Source organism: Lactuca virosa, chromosome 6, assembly GCF_052849685.1.
Source record: "Lactuca virosa cultivar CGN04683 chromosome 6, Lactuca_virosa_CGN04683_v6, whole genome shotgun sequence".
NCBI classification, from domain to species: Eukaryota; Viridiplantae; Streptophyta; class Magnoliopsida; order Asterales; family Asteraceae; genus Lactuca; species Lactuca virosa.
The window spans coordinates 129327665-129347909 of NC_136431.1; the positions used below are offsets into that span (position 1 = coordinate 129327665).

A 20245-nucleotide genomic window follows, 5' to 3' on the forward strand; every position below is an offset into this window, starting at 1 on the left:
TGTTTGTTTGTTTTTTTATTTTTATTTTAACCTTTTATAAATCGGGTATCTAAGAACATTTGTTTTTAAAAAAGTTAAAAAATGTATATTGGTTTTAAACATAACATAATACATTAAGTAGGAAAATTTGATTCTTGAAAATCGTTTTTTAACATTCAATAAATAAATCAGTATGCTTATGTTGAGATTAATTGTGGAAGATCGCAAGGAAGTACTTCACGCTTAAAGGAAACTAATCGTTGTGTTAAAACTATCTGCCGAAACAAACTATTCACCGTGTGCGAACATACTTTTATCGTTAACCCAAACACAATGTACTTATATTTTTAACACAAAACAACAACATAGTTTACTTTCGTTTTACTTCAAAGTAGTAACAAACTTTTATTTTAACCTAAAGAGTAACTTATTTCTATTTTGAACCCAAAAATAACAAAGTTTTATTTTAACCTAAAGAGTAACTATCAAACTCTTATTTCACGGTCTAAGTTTTCGACTTTTAAATATTAAAAATTTAAAATTTTCATATATTTATTTTCTTAGAATATATAAATATTTGAATAATTTTTTAATAAATACACCTAAAGATCTCCGTCTATACATCAAATGTGTGTATAAATACGCGTTGCACGAATAATAATGTACATTGAACTATGTGTTCATGTGCATTTGTAAAGATTCTCAACTTTTCATTTTTAATTCTTACTGATTTCGTTTCTCCTAACATGACTTCTATTGATAATTGTTTAGATGTAGTAAACTGTTATGCAAAATAACTAATCGTCTCCAGAAATTAATTTCTGAAAAAAATATCCACACCCGGTGCTTGGTGCGGGTAAACAGCTATATATATATATATATATATATATATATATATATATATATATATATATATATATATATATACACACACACATTTAAGAACGATATATTTTTGTATAAATATGAATTTTTTATATTTAAATTGTAATGTTATATATATATATATATATATATATATATATATATATGTATATAAATATATATATATATATATTCTTTATAAGGAAATTGAGTAATATATAAATCAACTTTTCCACAAAAATAACTATTTTTTTTTATAAAATGAGCACTTTATCCGAAACTATGTGCTCTAGAGTGTAGTACGAAATCTGTGAGGAATATTTTGTAGTACATTTTTTTTTAAAATTAACTTAAGGGTTGGTTAATTCTATTGTTTTCATTTTTGTGTTAAGTTATGGTTTATTGGTCGTTAACTTGTATATGGTTTTTGAGAAAAATTGTATATGTTGCAAAAAGAAACAGAACAGTGCTTAAAACCCTTTAATCTATTGCAAAAAAATCATAATTACATAAAGTTAAGTATGTTTTAAGAATGATACATAAGACAAATATCATACATCCTGAATCCTTTAATCCTTAATCGCTACTATAACATGAATACATGTTAAATGGAGTAGGTTAGGCATTAGAAATGTCTAATCTTTGAAAACATTTCTCAAAATTTGTTATTTCGTCCATAATAATGCATGGAGTAACAAGAAACCATATTTTTGATAATCTAATAAAACTTAATTTGGATTTCATGTAAAATCTAAAATTCAGAAACAAATAATACCTTGCTTTGTTTGATGTTATTTGAGATAAGATTTTTACATAAGAAAATATGATGTTTGCATAATACCTTCTATTTATATAAAAAATATGATTTTTAAATGCAAAAAGATGTATTTATACGATTGCAAATATAAACATAATTATTTATACGGTTTCAAAAGTAAATTGGTCAACATTGAACGAAATTAGAAAAATTGATGTTCGATTTGGGATAAAAAAATAAAATATCAAAATGGAAAAAATGAAAGTTTGTGTTAAAATTGAAAAACCAAATGTGAAATTTTGTGTCTTTTGTGTCACTTAATAGCAATTTTGACACGTTATCATGTCAATTCAGGGTGACATAACCAAATAATTTCATATCATAATGTCACGTCACCAAAGAATGACTCGTCAGCATGCAATGTCAACGACTAACGAGTTGACAGGTGAAGTGGTTAACATTGAAAAAAATTGGAAAATTTGGTGACTAAATTGAAACAAATAATGACGCAATGTCAAAATCGAACTACTGTTTAAACATTATGACTTTTGTACAATTTATCGTATATAATAAAAGAAACTCGTGTAGAAGTAATATAGTTTTCCTTTTAGTCTTTTGCTACAATGGTTTTGGCTTTTAGACATGTTACAATTGTTTCTTATGTTGACAGGTCCGGTCTCTGTATAAAAAATAAATTTTAAAAATTGTCCATATAATTTATATAAAAGGTCAATGTCTATTTTTTATACGATTGGATATAGACTTTGACATAATACTTTTGTATGTTGACATGTTTGGTCCCTATATAGAAAATAAATTATAAACGTTATCCTTGTATTTTACAGAAAAATTTCATATGTAGTTTTTTTTAAGAAAAATGGTCCATGCGTTTAAATATTATAACTCTTTGAGTTTGAGATTTTGACCATAAGATATTTTTTATTTTGGCAGGTCCAAATGTAGAAAATAAATTATAAAATTGTTAATATAATTTATAAAAAAGATCATTCTATATATATTTTTTAAAAAATTAAAAATGATTTCTGACTTAGAAAATTTATAAATTATGCTCTCCACAAAACGGACATAAATAACTCTCGGTCTACGTCCACACATAACGGAAAAGAGAAATTTTGTAGTTGCAAACATGTCGATCAATATTAATATTTTGAGGAAAAAAACACAAAAGATTAATGGAATAAAAATATTAAATACATTTCCTCGGGTGGATAAAGTGTAAAGATACAGATAGCCTAGTGACGGAAAGTGAAACAATGAGTGGAACTATATAAACCAATAATTACTATATATATTATTAATAGGAGGTGTACAAAAATAAATTTTTATTTCGATGTATCATTACTTCAAAGTATATTAAAATACCACTTACCCTACAAAAAGAAATAAATAAATATAGATGTTTTTTTCCCTTACGGTTTCAAAACGTTTGAAAAGATACTTTTTATAAGATGGGGTTAATTCTCGTCGTCGGGGTTCAAGTCTTTTGTCATAAGTAGTTTAGGAATAGGATTTAGAATTTATATTTATTAGTCGTTAAAAAATGATTTTTAATCATGCATGTTTTTTTTAAACGGCAAAAACATAAACCCACAAAAACCTAATCTCAAACTATTCATTTTGTCAATTACGAGACTTAACCTCTATAACCTTTTAGAGGAGGGACATATTTTCAACATTTTGATACCGTCAAGCTAAAATCACTTTGTTAAAATCTGGTATGTTTTAACTTTGAAACTAAAACAAAAATTCTCACATTGCAAAACTCATTGTTTAAACTATAAATCTAATTTCCTTTTATTCTACTTTCTATTATCAAATTTGTTTCAAGTAGAACTTGAACCTTTGAAATCATAGAAAAATGGGACATGTCATACTGCTAGACCAAATGTGTTATAGTATTGACAAGTGGTATGTAACTCATCATCTTACTATATAGTTTACACTATGGAACAAGAAAAATGAAACCGATACAAAGTCTTTTGACTGTTTGAAAAGTAACATATAAAATAAGGAGATAGGCCAATGTAAATACAGGCTCGGACACAGGGGCGGTCCTAGCTAGGTGCCCGGTGTGGCACCGGCAACACCTAGCTTCCGCGCACGTAGTAGAAAAAATTTCGTTTTTTTTTAAATTTTTACCTATTGTGCCACTACGTAAAAAAAATCGTGCAACTACTAAAAAAAATTTGTGCAACTAGCCAACTATATAAAAAAAATATTGTCACTATATCGGGAATTACCAAACGAAAAAAAATAATAACGAGCCCAAATGGCCAATGTTTTAATCAATTATTGTCTAATAGTCCAATTGCCCAAAGCCCAAAATAAAACTTAATTGGATAAATTAGCAATTGGGCTAATTGCTTGTAAAAAAAATAGCCCAATCCTAATTAATTGAGTATTATCGGTTGAAAAAAAAATCACGATTACAGAATCGAAATTAGACTACTCGACTTCCTGATTTGCGTCGAAAAATCCTTCGACCAATCGACAATTCGACCTTCGATCGTGCCTTGGCAGACTCATGACCTCACAATCGTTCATCCTTGATCGATTTCATTGTTGGATCGATCACAATCCTTGATCGATTTCAACAATTCTCTTGAAGACTTGAAGTTCTACTCGACTTCCTGAAGCAAGTATCGACCCTTTTCTGTCTTTTTTCAATTTCTACTGTTTTGGTTTATTGGTTATCAAATAACAAAATCCACTTCAAAGTTCAAACTTCAAATCCCTACACTACAATGAAACAAGTAAGTTCTACTACCAATTCATTTAGATATTTGAAATTGATATGTTTTTTTGAAGTTATTGATTGACTTGGGTGAAATTGATTTGTTTTATTGAAGTTATATTGTTTGCTTAGGTGTAATTGTTATGTTTTTATTGAATTTATTGTTTGATTAGGTGAAAGCAACTTGTTTTATTGAAGTCATTGTTTGATTAGGTATAATTGACTAATTGTTATGTTTTTATTGAATTTATTGTTTGATTAAGTGAAAGCAACTTGTTTTTATTGAAGTCATTGTTTGATTAGGTGTAATTGTTATGTTTGTATAGGTTAAACTAAGTGGTTTTTTTTTACCAAAAGACAAAGACCTAATCCTAATGAAAGTGGTGAAGAATGTTCCCAAATACCAATCACCAATCAATCAATCCCTTCCGTTTCTAATCCTAATGCAACTCCACAAACACCAATCACCAATCAATCAATCCCTTCGGTTTCTAATGCAACTCCACAAACACCATGCTCTAACCAACCTAATGATAATGTTGACTTGAAAGATCTTCCAAAGGACCCGGCGGACAGGCCATTGATTACAAGTTACAAACCAAATATAAGAGATGATGTAAGAAGAGCATATTTGCTTCAAGGACCGTGTCAAGTAAGGGCACATAAGTTTCCTAAAAAAAATAGGTGATAGATTTAGAAGATTCGTTCCTTCATGGTTTGATGACTTTGATTGGTTGGAATATAGTGTGAAAATGAATAGTGCATATTGTTTATATTGTTATTTGTGTGGGGACCTCATGGGACAAAAAGGAGGGAGAGATGCATTTGTTTCCCAAGGTTTTGATACTTGGAATAAAAAAGATGTATTTCGGACTCATGTGGGTGGTGTTGATAGTTTTCACAACAAAACAAAAGAAAAGTGTGAGTTTTTAATGAGGGAAATACAAGCTATTAATGTAGTCTTGAGGAGGCAAACCGAAGCAGAGGACCATAAATATAAAGCTCGATTACGTGTTTCTATTATTGTTGTTAGACTTTTATTGAAAACCGGTTTACCGTTTCGTGGTCATGACGAGTCGGTTAACTCGGAAAATAGAGGGCTTTACATTGAAGTGTTAAAAGCCATTCGAGAGACTAGTGGAGATATTTTCAACAATACTTTAGAAAATGCTCCTAAAAACAATCAACTTATTTCCCCTAAAATTCAAAAAGAACTTGTGCAATGTTTTGCCCAAGAAGTACTTTTGAGTATTCGTGAAGAGATTGGTCAAGATGTTTTTGCTTTACTAGTTGATGAATCTAGTGATGTTTCAAAAAAGGAACAAATGGCTATTGTTTTGCGTTATGTCGATAGTCTTGGCTTTATGAAAGAAAGATTCATAGGACTAGTGCATGTGAAGGATACATCTTCTTTTACACTCAAAAACGCCATAAATGAAGTACTTACAAGTAATAGGTTGAGTTTTAGTCAGGTAATTTATTCTTTACTTTTTGTTATTTCAATTTAATTATATATATATATATATATATATATATATATATATATATATATATATATTAATTGTTTTAAATTTTAATAGATAAGAGGACAAGGTTACGATGGGGCTAGCAATATGCGGGGGGAATTCAATGGTTTGAAAGCTTTGATATTACAAGAGAATGACACGGCTTTTTATGTACATTGCTTTGCACACCAACTTCAATTAGTAGTTGTGGCTGTAGCAAAGAAGCATGATGGTGTTAGTGACTTTTTTGAGCAAATTTCGTTGGTGGTTAATGTTGTTTGTGCCTCGTGTAAAAGAAAAAACTTACTACGAGAGCAAGCAAGAGAAAGGGTGCAAAAAGGCTTGTGTAGTGGTGAACTTGAAACCGGAAGATGGTTAAATCAAGAGACAACACTTGTTCGAGCGGGAGAAACAAGATGGGGTTCACATTTCAAAACACTCACAAGTTTGATGAAGTTGTTTGCGGATGTTCTTGTAGTTTTAGATTTTGTGAAAGAGGAGGGAGGGTCATTGGCAAACCGTCAACAAGCATCTGGAATCTTAGCATATTTTAAATCATATGAGTTCGTGTTTTACTTACATATGATGTATGACATTTTACACCTCACGGGTACATTGTCAAAGCAACTTCAAAGAAAAGATCTAGACATTTTAGAAGCGACTTCGATGGTTAGAGGGACAATGGAGGCATTGCAATCTTTTAGAAACATAGGGTTTGCTAGCATTTTGCCAAAAGTATCATCTTTTTGTCAAACACACGAAATTGATACTTTAGATATGGAAGAGTTGTATATTGGTGCGAGAAAACGTAGGACTACAAAGACTAATAGGTTTCATTTTGAGGTTGAAATCTTCAACACGGTGGTAGATATGCAACTTACAGAATGTCGGGATCGATTTAGTGAAACAAGCACCCAATTACTAGAATACATGGGTGCTTTGAGCCCTTGTACTTCATTTGCACAATTTGACAAATCAAAGTTATTGAAGTTGGGTAAGTTATACAAGTATGACTTTGATGATTCAGATATGATAGGGCTTGAAGGACAACTTGAGATATTTTATCACTCTTGCATCAAAGATGAGCGTTTCACTAGTTTGAAAGGAATTTCCGATCTTTCTCGTTTGATGGTTAGTACGGGGAAGCATCGGTCTTATCCTTTGGTTTATAAGCTTTTAAAGTTGGCTTTGATATTACCCGTAGCAACCGCAAGTGTAGAAAGATGTTTTTCAAAGATGAAGCTCTTGAAAACCGACTTGCGTAACAAAATTGGCGATGAATTTTTGAACGACGCATTGCTTTGTAATGTCGAGACCGAAGCACTTGCGAAAGTTGAGAATGAAAAAGTAATGGAGCGGTTTCAAAAGAAGTCTGCACGAAGAGGACAAATTTAAATTCTAATAGATCGTTGTTATATTATGTTTAACCAGAAAAAAGAATTTGTATTAGATGTTTTATATTATGTTTGACCGGAAAAAAAAATGTGCAACCCCTACTACTAATTACTGCGTCCGCCCCTGCTCGGACATATTGAAATTTGAAATAACTTTTTAAATTTACCTTACGAATAAGTTATTTAAAGTTGAGATATGAACCATAGTGATCCACTCTCACTTCCATTCCGGTATCCCCGGCTGTTGTAGTAGTCCTGAGGGTTTCTGGTATTCGACCTCGACCTTGGCGCAAGTAAGGCATTTACTCACGAAGGTAGCATCTCCGCTTTTATGATAGGCCACCAGTATAGCTTTTTAAGATCTAGATACATCTTATCTGATCCTGACGTAGATGCTTGCTATGCTCTTCCTTACTACGAGAGTAGATAAGTGTGTCATCTAAGAAGACGATGACTACTGATCCAAGTAAGGATGGCATACCTTATTCATTAATTTCATGAATACTTCGGGCGCATTAGTCAATCTGAATGGTACTACTACAAACCCGTTGCGTCCGTAACGAGTTCGGAAGGCTGTCTTCTTGACGAACAAGACTGGAGTTCCCCAGGGTGAGAAGCTTGGTCTTATAAAGCCCTTGCTGAGCAGTTCGTTAAGTTTACAGGACAGTCCTTGCATCTGTGCAGGTTTTAGGCGATAGGGCGATTTGGCTACTGGGGTAGCCCCTGGAACTAAGTCGATTCTGAACTCGACTTGACGTTGCGGAGGTAATCCTGGGAGTTTTATGTTCTATGTGAATCTATTGCCTCGATTGGTGGGAAAAGCATCTGATTGCATTCTAAGTTTCTTCGCATGGCGGTAGGATCACTCGTAGTCTTGGGCAGTCTCCGTCCTAAAGTTCATATCAGAAGTCATATTTGGTTCATCAATCACCGCTTCGTGTATACGAGTCGTATATAATTAAGACTGAAAAGGTAGTCGAATAAATGATTCTTCCTTAAGCTCACATCCAAACAAGGAAAAGAAGTTAAAGTGGAATCATCAATTCTAAGCCTTTAGAACCTTGATTATATACCACCCTTGCGTATACCTTCCCCAGTGATAGATCAATCGTATGGGTCTTCAGGTTGAACTTGACGTACTGTACGAGTGGTACTCCAGGGAGTTTTGCTGAAGTGTCTTTGGGAAGGATACGAGACATAAGGTACTCTCTGCATGAGTACCTCGGAGTTCTGGAATGACGGCTTCGCTAGAAAGGCGATTTCGGAGGAAAGAATTTACACATGAAACTGGCATTGTGAGGATCACATTTACTCAAGTTAAACGATAATGTCGGACTACTCGGAATAAAAGCCGTTAGACTAGATCATAAAGGTGTTACAAACATCACAGTGCAACTTCTACAGAGTTTAAGTACTTTAGGTTTATCTATAAGACTACTGCTGCGAACAGGGTATACCACAAAAAGCAAGTATACGCAGCACGAGAGTTCCTTGACTGACGGGATCTCGCCAAAAAGATAAGACTCGATTTACACTAGTTTTTAACAGTTTATAAGTCTAATAAAACGAAACGCCCTAATATTTCAACGTGGGTCAGGAGTAGTTTCTCCTGCGGCTGTGATCCTTAGTATCTTCCCGTCTGCGCCAGAGTTCTTCGTTATTGGACAATCCTTCTTGAGATGTCCTATCTCACCACATAAATGACATATCTGGCTTGCACCCGCATTGGTGGTGGAAATGATGTGTCGAGTCAAAGTTATGTGGACACGGTTGCTTTCGCTGCTTCTCCTTTTCGAACAATTCCTCGTAAGGTGTCCGATTTCACCGCAACCATAGTAAGCCTGGTTGACTCCGATGTCAGGGAATGGAGTGATGGGTCGTGCCGGTGCTCCAGAGCTACGAGCATGGTGCCCTATTTTGTGGCAATTGCAACATTGCATTTCATGGCAAGCCCCATTATGATGAAAGCTACACTTGTCACACTTTGGAAGTTTTCCCTATTATGGTCTGATCGGTGCTGGGATGGCAGGGGTTGTCACTTGTTGCTGTTTCATGGCAAGTCTTTGGGATCGCTTGCGCTCCTTTTGGGCTTAGCGCTTTCGTTTCATTTTCTCGGTTTTTCGGCTCTGCATGTCTGTGACTGTTATCATTTGTTGGTTTCCCGGATTGTTACAACGATCCGAATTTTCAACCCCCTTGCCAGTCTTGCTTGCGTTGTTAGCACTGAGGTTTGCAAGGACAGCTGCAACGGCAGCTGATACCGCGGCTTGGAAAGTAGCGGCCTTGATATGAAGGATAGTGGTTTCGTTGCTCGGCTGGTTATTTCTGGGTGACGACATGATTCTGTTATGGAAAAGAGAAATGAGTTTGTGAGCGATTATGGTTGAACTTAGGAGTATTTCGACCATTTAGGAAACGAGTAGGAGTAAGTTCTCGAGGGTTTGACCTACATCCCTATGATGCAGTCCTAGTAACGAGTAGAAGTAAGTTCATAGAATGGTTATAAGACGATTGCTATCCAACCTTTGACAAGGATTGGAAGTGATCTCTGAGCTAACTTACCATAGCTCAATAACTTGACTAGAGTACGTTTCGGATAGAATTCTAATGATAGCAAAACGGAAGTATTTGAACAATGATTGGCCTAAAAATTCGCCGACTTTCAATATCATTGATATTTAAGATGTAATATGTTTGGGAAAAATGACCTTGGAGTAGGTCTTACATCATATCTGAAGTAGCAAAAGTTTTGACGGCATACTGGCCTAACTAGAAAGTACTTACAGTACCAAGTTAGTTACTTAGAAAGGTAGTACTTAGAGCATAGATAGGAAGACTATTCTTTCAACTAGGGAAAGAAAGGTAGGATATCTCCTACTGGGGACGGTTATCTCTTGGGTGAACCCTTAGTTCAGCCAGTTGACGCTCCATATCAATTAGGTGCCTTTCGTACACCCTTTGGCGTACCCAGAGCTCTATGACTTCAACTCGAGTTTTAGCTAGTTCTTGCTGCAGGGTCTCATGGTCTACTCTAGATCTGTCACGAGCATCTTCCAGACGAATGATGCGGGTTGTATGCATTCTCGCATTGGTGACAAATTCCGTGATTTGATGGAGAGCTGTCCTGCCTTGAATCTCATTTCGGGCCACTCTGCGGACCAGGATTGGCAAGACTCTGTCTGCTGAGCCCCCTTCGCTCAGGTCATAAAAGCTTCGGTCTCCATTAAATGGCATGGGTTGATCCTGCCCTTGGCTCCATGTTTCCAAGCTTTCCACCCACGGAGGCGTCGGGCCTTGAAAAGCCGGACGAGGGTTAGGATTTGGAACAAGAGCCATCGGGGGTAGGTTCTCAACTTCAGGCTTGGAGTCAGAACCATCTGCAAAGCCTTCAACCTGGTGACCATCCATAGGGATTGGGTGATCATTTTCTGGCTCTGCTTCAAACCCTCCATCATTACCTTGGTTAGGGAAGTACAAGTTGCCGTGGGGATGGAATCCAACCATGTTATCTACGCGAGAAAAGGGATATAAGAATCTAGCACATAAGTAGTTTATAGTAACACAAAATACCCCTATAGTATTTTAGATTTATGTTCTGTTCTATTGTTTTCATTGTGGTATTGTTGGTAAGTTTTTAGACTTGTTGCAACCTCACAACCCACACTTAGGCACATGCTAGTCACTCCTCGGATAATATAGTTGATCAGGCTATATCTTCCCAGTTTTGACTATATGTCTCTAAGCATACTTGTGCTGCCCAACAATCGTAATACTTTTGTTTTGTCCTAGTGACACTGATTTAAGTATGAATGCAGGCATGTATACTTATTTAAATATTTTATTATTTAAGAGTATAAACTCTTGGTCAGAGTATTTTAATCCCATTGTATTTATAGTCTGTATATCTTTTATGGGTTGATATACTCAATTCACTATAAACAATGCTCTGATACCAATCTGTCGCACCCCAAAACCGGAACGGCGAAATCGTTCGGGGGTGGAGGACGTCATGTACAGTATCACAACAATGCAAAGTAGTAAAGAAGCAACAACATCATCCATTGCATTAATAATATAATTTTAATACAAGTGTGTTCTGTCAAGTTAAATAGACACCAAAATATGAATCAAAATAAAAGATGAGTCTTGAACGAGCTCCATCTTCTCAAAAACCTAGCATCGGTACCTGTCTACTGGCGACCTGAGAATACAAGTTATTTTGAAAGCGAGTATCAGCTTTAAAGCTGGTGAGATCATAAGTATATTAGTGTCTGTATTTATATGAAAGCGTTTGTAAGTAAGTGATGTGTGAATTTGTAAAAAGGTTTGAATCTCCTAGAAAACCCTATGTTTCCTACTAAAAGTAGCCTTCTACCAAGGCATCTAGTATCTGTGTGTGTGTCTCTTGTAATAGTATGTATTTTCCCAAATCTGACTATTATTAACCAAAAATATAGTTTTTACATTTCCGTTCATTGTGTGAATGTCACAAAGTGAATGCAATGGGGAAATAAAATAGTACTGTAGTGTTGTATTAAGTAACCACTGCTGTACTAACTACCTTAAACCAATTGTTATTTAAAGTACCATGTGATCGGCCTGTACCCTGCTACCGACTCATAGAAAAACGACGATGTAAGACGTCGTAAGAAATGACATTTGGCACCCGTAGACTTGCAAGTCTCACTGTAGCGAGCAGCAAGGTGTAGGCTAGTCAATCCAGTATAGATCTATACACAAACTCATACGCTCCCCACTTAAGGAGATTCTGGATACAAAACGGTCATGACAGGTGATGCCATGCCCCGTTACGTGGCTTACACAACTGTAGTAATGTATATGTAATGTATGTGCTAGCTGTATTGTGTGTTCTTCCTCTGTCTAGCCTGTATGTATGTTCTCTCTGTATGGTATTGTTTGTTTCTCATCACTATGTATTATGTTTGTTTCTCATCACTATGTATTATGTTTGTTTCTCATCACTATTGTGACAACCCGAAATTTCTATTCTGTACAACCATTCACTTCAATAGGAGTCAAAACTATTTCTGCTAATTTTCAAGCTTTTTGGAATAAGTTTGAGTATTTTAAGATTAGTACTTCAGGAGATAACAGGAGAGAGGATGCCCTAGGGTTTATTGTGCAACAATAAAATTCCAAAACTCCAAGAGTTTGGAGTTTACGGCCTAAACAAAGGTTTTTATGGCCGTAAACCTTAAAAGAGGGTATAAATATGACACTTAGTCATTATTTATCACTTTTCACAATTTCAAGATCCACAACTCAATTCTCTCTCAAGTATCATCGACTTTTCTTCTTGATCTTCAACATTGTAAGTGTTTCTAGCCCTAAAAAGTTGATATCTTACTTAATCTAGTGATCTAACATGATTCCATCCATGAAATCATTCCAAAAGTGTAGATCTTCAAGTTTCACCAAGAACACCAAGAACACACACTAGTGTTCTTGGACTTTTAGCACCTTTTCAAGCTTCTACCTAGTAAGTACTTCTATCCTAGAGTATTATAGAGCTTGTTACACTTCTAAACATCAAGAAAACACCCAAGAAACCAAGGATCAAAGGTGTTTACGGTCCAATATGTTCTTGGACCGTAAACCCTAAAAAGGGTGCCAAAGTGTGCTCTAGTCCCTTCTAAGCCTTGGAAACTAGCCTAGATCCATAAACCATTTGGGTTTACGGCCGTAAACACTTCCTTGATGTGCTTAGTACTTGAAAACATCATAAAACCATAAACCATTTGGGTTTACGGCCGTAAAGCCAAAGGGAAATGGTCCAAGGACCGTAAACTCCTAAAAGGAGTGAAATGGTGCCCTAATCTCTTCCTAAGGCTTATACATGAAGTAGGAATGCTTCTTTGGACTTGTAAAGCTTCAAAACACGAAATAGTCAAAGAAACATGAGTTTACGGCCGTAAACTCATGGGTTTACGACCGTAAACTCAATGAGTTATGGTCACAAAACCGTAAACTCAAATAAAGGGTCCCCTTGAACCCTAAACTCAATAGCAATGTCCTACAACACTTAGATGCAATCCTTAGGACTTATAGCACTTATATGGGGTGTTTTACATGTCCTAGGATGTCTTAACTTTGTTAATTAGTTGTTTAAAGACTAATTGGATACATATATGTGTTATTATATGTTAACTAGGATCATTGTGTGTGTACAAGTCTTCACTTGACACCTAGCAATCCTATATCATCAGTTCATCCAAACCACTCACTACAGGTGAGTTCATACCCCTTAATTAACCTTTTAAATGTTTTTAAATGTTTTTATGGGGGGGGGATACAAGTTGAACAATTATAGTTATTATATCAATCACATGTGATTAATAACTACCAAACAAGTGGATTTCTTACTTTTCAAACTGTGTTACCAAACTGTTTTACTTCAAACTGTCTTACAAACTCTTTTACATACCAAATGCTTTTATCAAACTCTTTTACATGATTAAATACTTTTACTTAAACTCTTTTAACTTATATTCTGTGTATCTATATAGATATAGTTATATAAGTAGGATTGAAAGGACTTAGGACTGATAGCTCACCTTACTTCCTGTTCCTTGTTTGGTTGTGGACTTAGGGTATTCAGGTTATTTGTACGAAGGTCGTTTGAATCCTAGTTATATATCATGTATATGTGTGTAGATATAAAAGGTTACTTCTTCATTCAGTTCAATGCCTTTGGGTAGCAAAGGTATACAAACATGTTCATATACACAAACAACATTACTAGTAAACTATAATAGGTATAGTTTAGGAAGATACTATTACTAGAACAATGAAACATACAATGAGTCAGTTCATTCATGAGTAATACATAGTGATGAGAAACAAACATAATACATAGTGATGAGAAACAAACATAATACATAGTGATGAGAAATAAACATAATACTTAGTGATGAGAAACAAACATAATACATAGTGATGAGAAAACAAACATAATACATAGTGATGAGAAACAAACATAATACATAGTGATGAGAAACAAACATAATACACAGTGATGAGAAACAAAACATACATGCTTGAGAGAGAAAGAACACACAATACAGCTACCACATACATATACATATACATATACATTACATACAGTTATGTGAGCCACTTAACGGGGGCATGGCACTACCTGTCATGACCCGTTTTGTATCCAGAATCTCCTTAAGTGGAGAGCGTATGAGTTTGTGTATAGATCTATACTGGATTGACTATCCTACACCTTGATGCTCGCTACAGTGGGACTTGCAAGTCTACGGGTGCCAAACGTCATTTCTTACGACGTCTTACATCGTCGTTTTACTATAGAGTCGGTAGCAGGATACAGGCCGATCACATGGTACTTTAAATAAAAAATAGTTTAAAGTAATTAGTACAACATTAGTTACTTAATACAACACTACAGTACTATTTCGTTTTCCCTTTACGTTTACTTTGTGATATTCACACAATAAAAAATAATGTAAAAACTATATTTTTTGTTAATGATAGTCAGATTTGAAAAAATACACACTCTTACAAGAGACACACACAAAGATACTAGATGCCTTGGTAGAAGGCTACTTTTAGTAGGAAACATAGGATTTTCTAGGAGAGTTCAAACAATTACAAACTTTTACAAAACTTATACATTACAGACTTACAAACACTTTCATACAAACACATACATTAATATACTTATGATCTCACCAGCTTTAAAGCTGACAAATTCTTTCAAAATAACTTGTATTCTCAGGTCACCAGTAGACAGGTACCGGAGCCAGGTTTTTGAGAAGATGGAGCTCGTTCAAGACTCATCTTTTATTTTGATGTATATTTTTTGTGTCAATATAACTTGATAGAACACACTTGTATGAAATTATATTATTAATGCAATGGATGATGTTGTTGCTTGTTTACTAATTTGCATTGTTGTGATACTGAACATGACGTCCTCCACCCCCGAACGTTTCCGCCGTTCCGGTTTTGGGGTGTGACAGATTGGTATCAGAGTATTGTTTATAGTGAATCGAGTCTATCAACCCATAAAAGATATACGAACTATAAACGCAGCGGGATTAAAATACTCTGATAAAGAGTTTATACTTTTAAATAATAAAATATTTAACTAAGTATACATACCTGCGTTCATATTAAAATCAGTGTCACTAGGACAGAACAAAAGTATTACGATTGTTGGACAGCACAAGTAGACTTAGAGACATATGGTCAACCCTGGGAAGATGTAGCCTGATCAACTACATTATCCGAGGAGTGATTAGCATGTGCCTAAGTATGGTTGTGAGGTTGCAATAAGTCTAAAAACTTACCAACACTTCTACAACAAGAACAGTAGAACAGAACATAAACTTAAAATACTATAGGAGTATTTTGTGTTACTTTAATTACTTATCTGAGAACTAAAGGTCTTTATTAGTATATCAATAGTTGCTGAGTGGATATGCTAAGGTTATATGTGTCTAGGATATCATAGACTTAGAATCTGTGATCTTTGCTTTACTTCCTGTTCCTTGTTTGGTTGTGGACTTAGAGTTAGGGTCGCTTATTCGAAGGTCTATCCTGTCTTGGTTACATATGACTGGTATGCACTACGCAAATGTTGAAGTAACTGATAAAGATCATCTTATAATTATCTAATTAGTTCGTCTATTTAGTTATTTCTTTATCCCTTTTCTCGCGTAGATTTTATGGATGGATTCCATATCCCCGGAGACCCGTACTACCCCAACAACGGCAATGCAGGATGGCTGGGAGAAGAGCCAGAAGATGATCACCCAATCCCTTTGGATGATCACGAAGCTGAAGGCTTTTCTGATGGTTCTGACTCAGAGCCTGAAGTCAACAACCTACCCCCAGCTGCTCAAGACCCAAACCTGAACCCTCGTCCAGCATTTCAAGGACCCACACCTCTTTAGGCCACAAACTTGAACATATGGAGTCAGGAACAGGGTCAACCCATACCCTACAATGGAGACAGGAGCTTCTACAACCTCACCCAGGGAGGTTCAGCTGACAGGGTCCTACCCATCATGATTCGTAGTATTGCTCGGAACACCGAGCAAGGTCGAGCAGCTATTGACCGAGTAGTGGAGATTGACGCCAACTCTGGCGTTAACACAGTCCGCATTCGCCAGCTAGAGTCTGCTCATGAAAGGACTCAGGTCCGCAATGCAGTTCTGCAGAGGGAGCTTGCTGAAACCCAAGCTGAAGTCAGGGAACTTCGAGCTCAGCAAGCAAGATCTGATAGGCGTGTGAGAGACATAGAACGCCTTCTGTCGGATTCAAGAACTCACGCTAGTAGTTCTCGTCGCCGATAGAGTCTCATCGATTCCTCTTTTGGATATAACCTAGTTTGTGTAAAAACTCTAGTCTAATTTCCTATCCTTGTAAATCTTAGACCCGTTAGGTCTTGATTAGGTAGTAGTCTGTCAAAATTTTCCATCTTGGTTGATGTAAGACCTACTTCTAGGTTATTTTTCCCGAACTCATTACATCTGTAATTCCAATATTATTGACAGATATTTAATCTAATGAAAATTATATCCAAATGCTTTCGTTTACAATCAATCGTGTTATTCATTTGTGCTGTTGGACTATGGAGAGTTAGTCCATGAGTCATTCTCATCAATTTTCCTATCAAATTCTTATCAATATCTTCATCTTTCTAAACTTATAGCTAAAATATGCCTCCTCGTAAATCTACAAGACGCGATCCTCCTGCACCAACACCACCTGCTCCTCAATTCGACACGGCATACCTGAATGCTGCTGTAGCTGCGGCTGTGGCTACAGCCATGGCTCAATATCATTCATCTGGTTCCACTGGAGAAGTAACCCCTGTCCTATCTACTCATGGTGAAATCCCTGTGCGCTCCAGAGAGTGCTCCTACAAGGACTTCACAAACTACAAGCCATTGTCCTTTAAGGGGACTGGCGGAGTCATTGCCCTCTCGCAATGGTTCAAAAAGACAGAGTCGGTCTTTGAGATCTGCTCATGCCCGGAGGGAAGCAAGGTCAAGTTTGCTGCTTGCACCTTCGAGTCAAAAGCCCTGACATGGTGGAATAGCCTTGTCAAGTCACTATCTCTTATAGTGGCAAATGCTATGGGCTGGGAAGCTCTGAGAGAGATAATGGTTGAGGAGTACTGCCCGAGGGGCGAAATCCAAAAGCTAGAGGAAGAACTATGGAACCTAACCATGAAGGGCTCCAACATAGTCTCTTACACCGCCAGGTTCTGTGAACTGGTGGCCCTCTGTCCCAACATGGTTCATACAGAGGGGAAGAAGATTGAAAGATACATATGGGGGCTGGTGCCTCCATTCCAGGGAAATGTTTTGGGTTCAAACCCCACTGCATTCGATAGTGCCAAGCGATTGGCACATCGGCTTATAGACCATGGGGTTCGTACCCCGGCCGCAACAACAACCCTGGCCATCTCAGAACCCGCCAGAACCGTTGATTCCAAGCGGAAGTTTTGGGATGACAAGAGAAAGACAAAGGCTGCCAAAAAGCAGCAGGTCGTGGCAGTTCATGCTGCGATAGCACCTGCCGCTGCTGCTCCGGTAAAGCGGTATGCTGGAAGTTTGCCTAAGTGCAACAAATGCAACTTCCACCACGTCGGTGCCTGCCGGGAAATGTAGTGTTTGAACTGCAACAGCAAGGGGCATACTGCCCGTTTCTGCAAAGCTCCGGCTAAGCCAATCAACCAAGTCCCCGACGCCGGTGTGAGCCAAACTTGCTACGGTTGTGGCGAGGTAGGCCACTATAAAAGGAACTGCCCGAAGGCAGGGAATGCCGGTGGAGTGGCAAGAGTTCTGGCCATAGGCCACGAGGAAGCGGTTGCCGACCCCACAGTGGTCACTGGTACGTTTCTCCTCGATAACTCTTATGCATGCATTCTATTTGATAGTGGAGCGGAGAGGAGTTTCGTGAATCAAAAATTTGCTCATTTACTTAAGCAAAAATCACGAGCACTTAAAGAACCGTTCACTGTAGAAATGGCTAATGGAAAGACAGAGAGCACTAGCATTATATTCATAGGGTGTACCCTAACTTTAGATAGCCATTCTTTTTCAATCGATCTCATGCCGGTCTCAATTAAAAGTTTCGACGTCATTATCGGCATGGATTGGTTAAGTATTCATCGTGCCGACATCATGTGTTACGAGAAGGCTGTACGCCTTAATCTGCCGTCTGGCAAAACCCTAGTAGTTTATGGTGACAAACCCGGCACGAACCTTCGTATCATCTCGAGCATTCAAGCTCAGAAATTCTTGCGAAAGGAATGTCGTGCATTCCTTGCTCATGTGGTCGATGTGAGCCAAGAAACGAAAGACATTCAGAACATTCCAGTAGTACGCGACTTTCCCGACATCTTTCCAGAAGAACTCCCAGGATTACCTCCGCAACGTCAAGTCGAGTTCAGAATCGACTTAGTTCCAGGGGCTACCCCCGTAGCCAAATCGCCCTATCGTCTAGCACCTGCATAGATGCAAGAACTGTCCTGTCAACTTAACGAACTGCTCAGCAAGGGCTTTATAAGACCGAGCTTCTCACCCTGGGGAGCTCCAGTCTTGTTCGTCAAGAAGAAAGACGGATCGTTTCATATGTGCATCGACTACAGGGAGCTCAACAAACTGACCGTCAAAAATCGTTATCCTTTGCCTCGGATTGACGATGTATTCGACCAACTTCAAGGGGCAAATTTCTTTTCCAAAATCGACTTAAGATCCGGATATCACCAACTACGAGTGCTAGGGGAGGATGTTCCGAAGACAACCTTCCGAACTCGTTATGGGCACTACGAATTCGTAGTGATGCCGTTCGGATTGACAAACGCGCCCGCTGTATTCATGGACTTAATGAATAAGGTGTGTCGTCCTTACTTGGATCAGTTCGTCATCGTCTTCATCGATGACATACTTATCTACTCTCGTAGTGAGGAGGAGCATAGTCAACATCTGCGACTAGTCTTAGAAACCCTGCGTGCGGAGAAGCTTTATGCAAAGTTCTCGAAATGCGAATTTTGGATCCGAAGAGTCGAATTCTTAGGGCACGTGGTTAGCAAAGAGGGAATACACGTGGACCCTTCCAAAATCAAAGCCATTGAGAGCTGGTCAGCACCGAAGACGCCTACAAAAATTCGTCAATTTCTAGGCCTCGCTGGCTACTATCGCAGGTTCATTCAGAACTTCTCCCGCATTGCGAAACCTCTTACGACACTGACCCAGAAGGGCATGGCCTTTGACTGGGAAGAGAAGAAGGGGAGAGCGTTCCAAACGCTCAAAAGAGCCTTGTGCACCGCACCAATACTATCCCTCCCCGAAGGGATAGAAGACTTCGTTGTCTATTGCGATGCGTCAAATCAAGGACTAGGATGTGTTCTGATGCAGCGAGGTAAGGTCATCGCCTACGCCTCGAGACAGTTGAAGACACATGAGGTCAACTACACCACACACGATCTAGAACTAGGAGCAGTTGTGTTTGCTCTGAAGATCTGGAGACACTACCTGTACGGTACAAAGAGCACAATCTTTACAGACCACAAAAGCCTACAACATATATTCGACCAGAAAGAGCTCAACATGAGACAACGACGGTGGGTCGAACTACTCAGTGAGTACGAATGCGAAATTCATTATCATCCAGGTAAAGCCAACGTAGTAGCTGACGCCCTAAGTCGGAAAGAATATTCTGGTCGTAGAGTCAAATCGTTGACTCTGACTATCCATTCACAATTATCCACACAAATTAAGGAGGCTCAGCTCGACGCTTTGAAACCTGAAAATGTGGCAGGTGAATCCCTGAGAGGGATGGATAAGAACTTGGAGGTTAAGGGTGGCAGAGCTTATTTTCTCATGGATCGGATCTGGACCCCGAAACTTGGTGGTTTCAGAGACTTGGTCATGAACGAGGCGCACAACACTCGTTATTCCGTCCACCCGGGTTCAGATAAGATGCATCT

General features: G+C 37.4%; 1 protein-coding gene across 1 annotated transcript; it reads left to right on the forward strand.

Annotated features, from left to right (window-relative positions):
* Nucleotides 1-5107: 5107 nt before the first annotated feature.
* Nucleotides 5108-7255, forward strand: LOC145121937 (uncharacterized). The gene is made up of 2 exons (XM_079057617.1): nt 5108-5827; nt 5936-7255. Exons 1-2 carry the CDS (start codon nt 5108-5110, stop codon nt 7253-7255), a joined length of 2040 nt encoding a protein of 679 aa, XP_078913743.1.
* The last annotated feature ends 12990 nt before the right edge of the window (nt 7256-20245 follow it).